Genomic DNA, 9,387 nt, shown 5'->3' with positions numbered 1-9,387 from the left:
GTGAATTCCTTCCTTTGTATTTATCGTTCCATCTCGTCGCGTCACAACATCTGAGCTCAAGTGACATTTCGCAGGTTTCTGCCGTCTCCCGTTGGCTCCGGTTCTTTCCGGGTCTTTTATTTGGTTCCGCTTTGATTGAATTCAGCTCGAGTGTTTCTCGCCAAATTGTTAAATCTTTTATCCGAAACGACGTAACAAACTCCAGACAAAGTTGTGTTGAACCTTTGACGTTCACAGTTGCGCTAATGTTGCGCTAATGCTAGCCCCCTTGTCGACATCTACCAGCGCAAGGCCGGCATTGGCAAACTGCGGCCCTTCAGCCGAGACTTGGAGAAATTATATTTATGTTGATAAGTGAAATTTATTCCAGACTCCGTTTTTTAAAAATAAGTTCAGTCCTAAAATGTCTGTATTTCCTCCATGTTTGTGAAGAGCTGAACACCGCGGGGCTTCAAAGACACTGATTTGGTTGCAACTTTGCTTTGGTTCATTTTCAGTTGACCTTAAAGCAACGTTTTTTTCTACACATCCCATGATGGATTTTTTTCCCTCCTACAAGGTGGCTCACCAAAACGCTCCATCCGTCTGCTGCTAGTCCGTCCCCTCTGGCACATCTCCTGGTCCAGATAGTCCAGGGGTCTTTCTTGGAAGACCTAGGTGGTTCTGTGGCAGTTCTGAGAGTGGTTCTAAGTTGTTCTAGTGTGGCTCTAGAAGGTTCTAGGTTGTCCTGGGGTGGTTCTAGGCCATACACGGCAAAACTGTGAAACTATATTGTTTCCTCCTACGAGGTTGGCCACGAAAACACTTTGTCTATCTGCTGCTGCTCCGTCCCCCTCAGGCATATTTTAGAACCCATTGTCCCACCACCTAATATCTGTACCTGTTGGCTCCAGAAGCATTTCAACAATCGCAATGCACACTCACTTTTATAAACGGGCTAAAAATAATGCTAACAATGACAGCTGCCACAGTTCTCCGCGAGGCTAAAAACAGCATTAGCCACTTAAAAAGCTCAAGTTAGCGCCCCCCCCCTCCCTCCTCCCTCTGCACCCTCGGCAGGCACGCATGAATACAACACTCATTGTCAAGCGTCAAAAACTGAAATCAAGTGAGCTGGTGGTTTTTCCCAAAGTGGGAACTCTTTATTCTGCCGCCCTGCAGGCTAACACGCGTTACTGCAGCCAGCAGTTTATCTCTGCTCTCCTTGTCATTTGTGCTGCTCCATCACTTGGACGGACAGAAGCCTTCCCTCCTCCTCCTCCACCGTCCAGCTCATCTTCCAAACTTGGTCATGTTCTTCGTTCTGCAGGCAAACACTCGCGAGGTTTAAACACACACCCTGCTCACACACACACACACACACACCGTGGCTCTCCCTCTGCTGGGTGGCAGCTCCCCCTCAGACGAGGCCGTCATGGCTGGCTGCAGGAGTTACTTGAGAGGACTCGCCATCTGCGTCACTGTCCTGCTCCTGGTAAGCTAACTGAAGCTAAATGCTAACACACACACACACACACACACACACACACACACACAGACAAACACACACTAACGTCAACTTAGCTGCCTGACGGTCACTCTGACTGGTTGGTTGGTTTGTTTGCGGCTCACTTAAAAAATAAATGATTAATTTAAATTCATTTAAAAATAGCAGAGGAAATTAATTATTTTTCATCATTTATTTCTTACATATTTATTGTATAATCTAACCTTTGCTGCTGCATTGTGCACTTTCCTCAGTCAGAACTAAAAAAGATATAAACTATTCCCTTCAAAACAATATATGTAAATCAAATGTTTTTGCAATTGTTTTAAAATTCTTTCAGTGGCTTGGATATTTCTTTCTAAAGTGATTTAGTTTAGTTGGTGCTGATAAGTTCATTTTTTTTCCCCTGCTCTGTTTTCACTCTGCTGAAAGGTTTTTATTTTATAAAGTGAAAGCGCTGAAAGACTCCGGAGCTGCAACTCCCATTTTCCTGCTTCCTGTTTTGATTGCTGCCTTGTTTCTGCGACTCACTGCTGCAGTTGTTTCACTTCCGAGAGCTGCTGCTGCTTCTGTGACTGCTGCTGCTGCTGCTGTTGCTGCTGCTACTGGTGTTGCTGCTGCTGCTGCTGCTGTTGCTGCTGTTACTGTTGCTACTGGTGTTGCTGCTGCTGTTGCTGCTGCTGTTACTGTTGCTACTGGTGTTGCTGCTGCTGCTGCTGCTGCTGTTGCTGCTGTTACTGTTGCTACTGGTGTTGCTGCTGCTGTTGCTGCTGCTGTTACTGTTGCTACTGGTGTTGCTGCTGCTGCTGCTGCTGCTGCTGCTGCTGTTACTGCTGCTGCTGCTGCTGCTGTTGCTGCTGCTGCTGTTACTGCTGCTACTGGTGTTGCTGCTGCTGCTGCTTCTGTTACTGCTGCTGCTGCTGTTACTGCTGCTACTGGTGTTGCTGCTGCTGCTTCTGTTACTGCTTCTGCTGCTGTTACTGCTGCTACTGGTGTTGCTGCCGCTGCTGCTGCTGTTACTGCTGCTACTGGTGTTGCTGCCGCTGCTGCTGCTGTTACTGCTGCTACTGGTGTTGCTGCCGCTGCTGCTGCTGTTACTGCTGCTACTGGTGTTGCTGCTGCTGCTGTTAGTACTGTTGTTGTTGTTGTTGAGATGTTTTCAGTGGGGAAACTCTCTGGAAGTCAGCTGATCCTGCTGCCTGATTACCGTCTCTCTGTGATGGGACACGCCCACCTGCCCACTGTCATGTGACCCCCCCTGTACCTCCTCCTCTGTCTGTAGGTGTCTGGTGTGGTGATGATTGGCGTGGGATTCTCCTCCAGTGATACACCGGTTGCCGAGGTAACTGACAGCAGCTGACAACACTGATGTAAACAGGAAGTCAGCCTGATTGCGTGCACCTTCACATTAAAACACCATGCGGAACGACAGGACTGGCATTTCACACCAGTTCAGTGGTGTAGTGGAAAATAATCCAGCTGATATGTTAGAAATAATAAAGTGAAACGGTTTAACATTAATAGTGAAGAACCAGAGTGAATCAGCAGAGGTGGCAAACAAAATCCACAATTTGTACTGAAGTAAAAGTATGGATACTTGTCTAAAAATGTATTCTGGTAAAAGTACTGATCCAACTCCTTTACTCAAGTAAATGTAAGAAAGCACTTGAGTAAAAAGTCCAAATGCTTTTTCCCCCCATCGATGAAATAACACATTCGTTGTCACGTACATGTCGACACTTCAACAGTAACCAATGTTATTTTTTACGTGTTTATTTTTCTCTGTACTGAAAACGTACTAAACAATGAACCGAAACCTGAGCTACTTGAGGTACTTAGATAATCTATCTCTAAAATACCATTTGCTTTTATATTCAACTGCACCACTTCAATCAACAACAACTAGAATCCATTCACATTTTGTCTCATTTAAGGACTTTTAAAGACACAAAAAAAGAAAAAGAAATACTCACAAAAAGTACAGGTACTTGAAAAATCTACAGTACAGTCACAACGTATTTGTTCTTGGTCTCCCACTTCCGGTCCCCCAGCTCTTTGACCAGCTGCCCACCAGCGATGGCGTCCTGGCCCTGCAGGTTTTTGGTCCAATCACAGTTCTCCTCTCCGTTATGGGCATCTCAGCTGCAACGCTGGACCTCAAACTCCTCCTCCTGCTGGTGAGAGCCATGCCCACACTGACTCGCACCCAGTCCCCGTTGACCCGTTCCTGTTGAGACTCCAAGTCCCTGAGAGGGGGAGGGACCAGTAGGGATACACACACACACACACACACACACACACACACACACACACACACACACACACACACTGCGTGTCCCTCGTCCTCCTCCAGTTCTCGGCGCTGGTGTTGGTGGAGTTTGTGGCTCTGATGGTCGTGGCCTCGCCGCTGCTGCAGGTCCAGGCTCAGGTAGGACTTCCTGTCCCACTCTCAACGCTGCTGTCCCGCTGGCCGCTCACAGTCAATAACATGAGACACGTGGCTGATGATGTGTGAAGATATGAGCGATGCCGTCTCTGGCGCTTCTTCTTCTTCTTCTTCTTCTTCTTCCTCTTCTACGTCCTCGTCTTCCTCCTCTTCTTCTTCCGCTGTGTCCGTGCAGCTGGACGGCGCCGTGGACGAGGTATTCCTGAACGCCACGCCGCTGCACCACACAGAGCCGTTTGTCCAGGAGCAGCTGAACAAGCTGCAGGTGTCGGTGAGGAACTTGTGAGGAAAACCTCCTCCTGGAGAACTTCTGGATGTCTTCTTCTCCCTCATCCTCCTCTTCTGCTCCTCCTCTGCAGGACTCCTGCTGTGGTTTGAGGAGCTACCAGGACTGGCGGAGTCAACTTCCTGCTTCCTGTTTGTGCACACCTACTGTTTCCTCTGGACAGAGGTATTAGGCGGCCTTGAGAAGCTCTCACGACATTTTATTTCCAGATCTGGTTCTCGTGAATGTCGCTGCAGTTTTTCTTTGTGATTGCCGTGTTTTTGTTTTTTTTTTAATTTTATGTTGCAGCGACAACTCCAGCGCCACCCCGGGGCCCTGCATGCTGATGGGGGCCAACGACCATCCAGCGCCGGATACACGCGAGAACCTCTGGGTTCACTCCCAGGTGACGCAGCCCCGCCCACTTCCTCTCCTCACTGTTAGCCTGTTAGCCTGCTAGCTGTTTGATCAATACTTCATTCGCCTTCTTCTTGCCTCACAATGTTTGCGACTGCGTCTTTTTCTTTTTTCTTTGAGTGTGGGTTGACCTTAACCCTTGACCTTTGACCTTTGTGCAGCCCTGTGGCCCCCTGCTGAAGAGCCACCTGAGCTTCCCCATCAAGCTGCGGATCGGAGTCATTTCGGCCTTCGCCACCATCGCCGTATGCCTGTTCTCGCCGCACTTTCACCCCTTTGATTTAGAGAGAAAACAGAAAACCGGAGAAAAGGTGTGGGACTGACGAGCTGCATGTGTGTGTGTGTGTGTACCTGCTGCAGGTGTTCGCCTTCGCACTGTGCCTGATTTTGGGCTCGGAGAGGTTCTGGGCCGAGCCGGCGGTGGAAACCACGGTGGACGGCTTCAACAGGGTCAAGTACCAACCCAAGCCCTCGCACACTTGACCTCTGACCTCTGCCGCTGCCTACAGACACCATCCGGCCCAAGCCAGAGCTTACTGCTGTGGAGGAGGAGAGAGAGGTGGAGGGATGAGGAGGAGGGGGAGGCAGGGAGAAAGGGGCGGAGCCTGATTGAAAAATGTAAACCTGGCTGTAAAAAAAAAAAAAAAAGTCTATCAGAAATAAAGTTTATTTAATTTATCAGTGACGTTTCAGTGGTCTGGAGCTGTGAGTCTCCTCGGTGGCCACTAGATGGCAGCAACGATCAACACACACAGTGGCTGAGGAAGACCGCGAGGAGGGGGACAGTGAGAAGGTGGAGGGTGAGGAGGTGGAGGAAGAGAAGGAGGGGGAAGAGGAGGAGGACAGTGAGGAGGAGTAAGAGGAGCAGGAGGTGGAGGAGAAGTAGGAAACGCTAACATTTGATTGAATTTACTCAACAAATCAACGTCACGCTGCCGGCTGCTGTGCTGCTAACCGCTAGCAGCTAACCAGCCAGCCAACACTGGCTAGTTCAGCGGAGTGGGAGCACCAGCTAGTGTGTCGCTAACGCTACAGTCAGAAATGTTCCGGTCAGTTCAAACTTTGAAAAACAATAAAAAAACGCTGCTGTGTCGGTGGCTTGGCAGCAGAGTCCAGGAAATTCACGTCCCTGTTCTCAGGTTGCATGATGGGAATTCCTGGGGCGGCGTTCCTGTCATGGCGGCGGGAGGCCGAGGAGACGGCGAGGAGGCGGGTGTTGACTCATATGTAGGTCAGTGGCCGGTCGAACCAGAAGTGTCTGAACAATGAGCCTCTTTACGTTCAACAATCAATCAGTTGTTTGTTTGTTTTTTTTAGAAACAAGAACAAAGGGAATTAAAGCACCTGTAAATTATATACATATAAAAAATATATATATATCAATCTTTAATTGTCTGAATACAACAACAACACTTCCTTCACAGTAATTAAATCGTTCACACTGCAAATCGTTTGAATAAAGTGGAAAATGGTTCGAGATCCTTCACACGCCATCAATGACACAACTGAATTGGAGCAACGTCAGTGAATATACACATATAATCTAATGTGATTTAATATGATTTCTAACATTCTGATATGAATTTCGTCAAACAACGATTGTAACAATGCGTGATTTTTTTTTATGTTGGATTTTTAACAAGTCACTGTTTAAAATTAGCTTCAAAGTAACAACAAATACAATCATTTAGTGAAGAACTTTACTCAGAACTCCGACCACGGATCTGGAGCTCTCGCACAGAGTGAGTTCTGTACCTGTGAAAAGATTGAAAAATATGAGGAAATTGGCAAATATGGCGGCAATTCCTCCTCAACTGCTCGCACAAACCTCACAAGGAGTCGGTTGGTGTGAGTCCCTCTTGGACTGGAGCTCCTGGAGAGACCTGGGCCTCAGCCGGCAGGCAGGAGATTTTACAGTCTTCACAGTGAGGAAACGTGACCATGTCAGAGACATCTGGAACTCAGAGAGAGTCTGGAAGAGTCAGGAGAACCAGTAGGGGAACCTCTAGGAGAACCAGTAGGGGAACCTCTAGGAGAGCCTCGAGCAGAACTACTTCAAACGGTCAGTTGTCCACATGGTTCCTGGTCCAGGAGGAGAAGTGGGGAGTTGAGAACCTGGAGGAGTTCTGGTCCAGTTCTGGTCCAGCTGGTGTTCTGGCAAGGTTCAGCGGCTCATCTCTGCGGGGCTGAGGATCCTGAGGGGAGCGCTGTTGGCCCCGCCCTGGCTGAGTCCAGGGCAGAAGAAGGGGAAGATCTTCCCAGAGAAGCGGCAGTGTGTAAAGCGGTAGAGCAGCGCTGCCGTGTGGCCGTCGTGGAAGGAGACGCAGCCATGGTCCAGCTCCACCAGCACGCCCAGCGTCCTGGGCCTGGAGCTGAGCTGCAGCCGGTGGGGGACGCCCACCAGCGCGGCGTACTCCTGCTCCTTCAGCCACAGCGCCCATTGGCCGTTCTCCGGCTGCAGCGATAGGACGCCCCTCCTGGGGGCGGAGCCTCTGGCCACGCCGACTGTCCACCTGCTCTTGCCGTCCACCTGCACCTCGAAGTAGAAGGTTCCAGAGGAGAAACCCTGGCGGGCCAGGACGCAGCAGCAGGGGTGGAAGCGGGACGGCCCGTCCGGCACCTTCCTCTGGGGGGCAGCGTGGTGCATGGCCCGGCCGTCCTGGGACAGCACCAGGGAACGGTGGGCCGTGTCTGGGTCCAGGACCAGGTCTACAGCCGGGCGCCGCAGTCGCTCCAGCTCCAGGACAACCAGCCGGCAGCTCAGCTGCTGCTGCAGCAGCTCCTGCAGCCGCTGCAGCGACCGCCGGGTCGCCCCCTGGTGGCAAGGCAGTTCCAGGGTCACGCCGGTCCAGTCCCTGGTCCTGGGTGGCGGAGCTGTGGCGGCAGCGCCGAAGCTGCGTAGGAAATCCAAGCGGTCGGTGGCGGTGCCTGCCGCCGCCGCCGTCTGCAGCTCCTCCAGCTCCGCCTGTCGCTGCAGCAGCTCTGCCGCTTCCTGCTGCAGCTCCAGCAACATGGCACCAGCCCGCTGCTCGGCCAACGCCTGCCGCTCCTCCAGCTCCACCAAAAACTCCTCCCAGGCAGCCGCCAGCTGCCGCTCCAGCGCGCCAAAGACCTCGGTGGCCAGCCGCCGCTCCTGCAGCACCATCTGCCGGCTGAGCACCAGGCCGCTGTCCACCTCGCCCACCTTGTGCCGCTTCCCCTCCGCCGCCTCCCGCAGGAGCCGTCGCTGCCCCTCCAGCTCGGCGATCTTGCGGTGCCACTCGTCGTCCAGCGGCACCACCTGGTGGCCGCGGTGCCCCAGCATGGCGCAGCGGGTGCACACGCAGCTCTGGTCCGTGCTGCAGAAGAGGTCAAGGGGTCGTTCGTGGGCGGGGCACAGCCGGGCCTCCAGGTGGGCGGGACTGGTGGGCGGGGACAGCGGGTGGAGCTGCAGCCGGGGGACAGTGGTGTGGGGACGGAGGTGCAGCTGACAGTAGGAGGCCAGACACACCAGGCAGGACCTGATGGCTGGGGTCCTGGTCCTGGACCTGGACCCTCTTGTGGACCTACTCCTGGCGGTGCATATGTCACAGAGAACGACCTCCTCCACCTCCAGCTCCTCCTGCTCCTCCTCCTCGAGCAGGAAGTACTGCTTCCTCCTGGTGCCCGACAGTCGCAGCTGCTCGACCATCTCGGAGAGGATGGAGTTGATCTGCGGTTCTGGCCCGCTGGGGGAGAGGAGGTGTTCGCAGGTGGGGCAGGACGTCCAAGGCCTGACGCAGGCCAGACAGAAGGTGTGACCACACGGCAGTGTGACCGGATCGTTGAAGAGCCGCCTGCAGAGGGCGCAATGGAGCTGCTCCTCCCGCAGCAGGCACACCGTCATGGTGGTGAGCTGGAGCTGCTTCTGCTGGACCAGGGAGGTTCTGGAGTTCTTCTGGTGGACCCAGGAGTTGATGTTTCTGGAGGTTCTGGAGCTGCTGGACCAGAGATTTGAAGGTTCTTGAGGTTCTGGAGCTGCTGGACCAGAGATTTGAAGGTTCTTGAGGTTCTGGAGGAGCTGAGATCTGCTCTTCACCTCGACCAGGCGGAGAACTGGACTGAGTCGTTCCTGCTGTGACTGTTGCTCCACTTCGACCTGTGTGGAATTCTGGCTCCGCCCCCTTTCAGAACCAGGTGAACCAGTTTGCCGACTGGCTGTTGGCTGAAGTTCAGGGAAGAAGTTTCTCCTCTATCAGACCTGTGCCAGACAGGGTCTGGCCTGGTCTGGAACAGGTCTGAAGCAGCGTGACTGACGGCCACTCCGCCTTTTAACATCTTTCAACTTTAATCTGCTTTTACTGCTGACATCTGTGTTTCTCTGACTGTGTGTGTGTGTGTGTGTGTGTGTGTGTGTGTGTGTGTGTGTGTGAGAGAGACTGAACTACACAATGTCACGTCGACTGGAGAGAAAAAGGAAACCTTCCCACCAGCACCACCGTGTGGCCAAACGTGTTTTTTTTTTTTTACATTTTTCTTTATTATTGTGGTCAAACACTAATTTATGACCAAATAAACAGTGAAAGCAGCAGAAATCATTATTAATTTACAACACACACACACACACACACACACCTGGCTGCAGTAATTTTCCTGCTTGTCGATGTTACTCATGAATAACATTAATAACCTCCCTGTGCTTGCGTGTATGTGTGTGTGTGACCCAAATTTCTTAATAGAATCTCTAATTTGTTGAAGAATTATAACGTCAGGAGCTCTAATAAACTCTTAATGTCCTTTGTAATGTATTTTTGT

General features: G+C 51.7%; 2 protein-coding genes across 2 annotated transcripts; one reads left to right on the top strand and one right to left on the bottom strand.

Moving 5' to 3' along the window:
• Positions 1–1,319: 1,319 nt before the first annotated feature.
• On the top strand, positions 1,320–5,299 carry LOC142900150 (uncharacterized). Its single transcript, XM_076044267.1, has 9 exons — positions 1,320–1,474; positions 2,769–2,828; positions 3,538–3,663; positions 3,840–3,914; positions 4,108–4,203; positions 4,292–4,383; positions 4,507–4,603; positions 4,776–4,859; positions 4,975–5,299. The coding sequence occupies exons 1-9, from the start codon at positions 1,415–1,417 to the stop codon at positions 5,095–5,097; spliced, it is 813 nt and encodes a 270-aa protein (XP_075900382.1). The 5' UTR covers positions 1,320–1,414; the 3' UTR covers positions 5,098–5,299.
• A 675-nt stretch (positions 5,300–5,974) lies between these two features.
• LOC142900142 (E3 ubiquitin-protein ligase TRIM39-like) lies at positions 5,975–8,479 on the bottom strand. The gene has a single exon (XM_076044256.1). It carries the CDS (start codon positions 8,477–8,479, stop codon positions 6,779–6,781), a length of 1,701 nt encoding a protein of 566 aa, XP_075900371.1. The 3' UTR covers positions 5,975–6,778.
• Between the last annotated feature and the right edge of the window lie 908 nt (positions 8,480–9,387).

Source organism: Nelusetta ayraudi, unplaced genomic scaffold, assembly GCF_046127955.1.
Source record: "Nelusetta ayraudi isolate G7.1 ecotype Tasmania unplaced genomic scaffold, CSIRO-AGI_Nayr_v1 ptg000079l, whole genome shotgun sequence".
Classification (NCBI taxonomy): domain Eukaryota; kingdom Metazoa; phylum Chordata; class Actinopteri; order Tetraodontiformes; family Monacanthidae; genus Nelusetta; species Nelusetta ayraudi.
The sequence above is the reverse complement of the archived record's forward strand: the minus strand, read 5'-3'. Positions and strand labels throughout refer to the sequence as shown.

Excerpts from the sequence above, each read along its gene's own strand:
- LOC142900150 (XM_076044267.1), top strand. The coding sequence starts at position 1,415 with ATGGCTGGCTGCAGGAGTTACTTGAGAGGACTCGCCATCTGCGTCACT. Across the intron at positions 3,664-3,839 it reads TCAAACTCCTCCTCCTGCTG|TTCTCGGCGCTGGTGTTGGT; the intron begins GTGAGAGCCATG and ends GTCCTCCTCCAG. Across the intron at positions 4,604-4,775 it reads ACCTCTGGGTTCACTCCCAG|CCCTGTGGCCCCCTGCTGAA; the intron begins GTGACGCAGCCC and ends ACCTTTGTGCAG.
- LOC142900142 (XM_076044256.1), bottom strand. The coding sequence starts at position 8,479 with ATGACGGTGTGCCTGCTGCGGGAGGAGCAGCTCCATTGCGCCCTCTGC.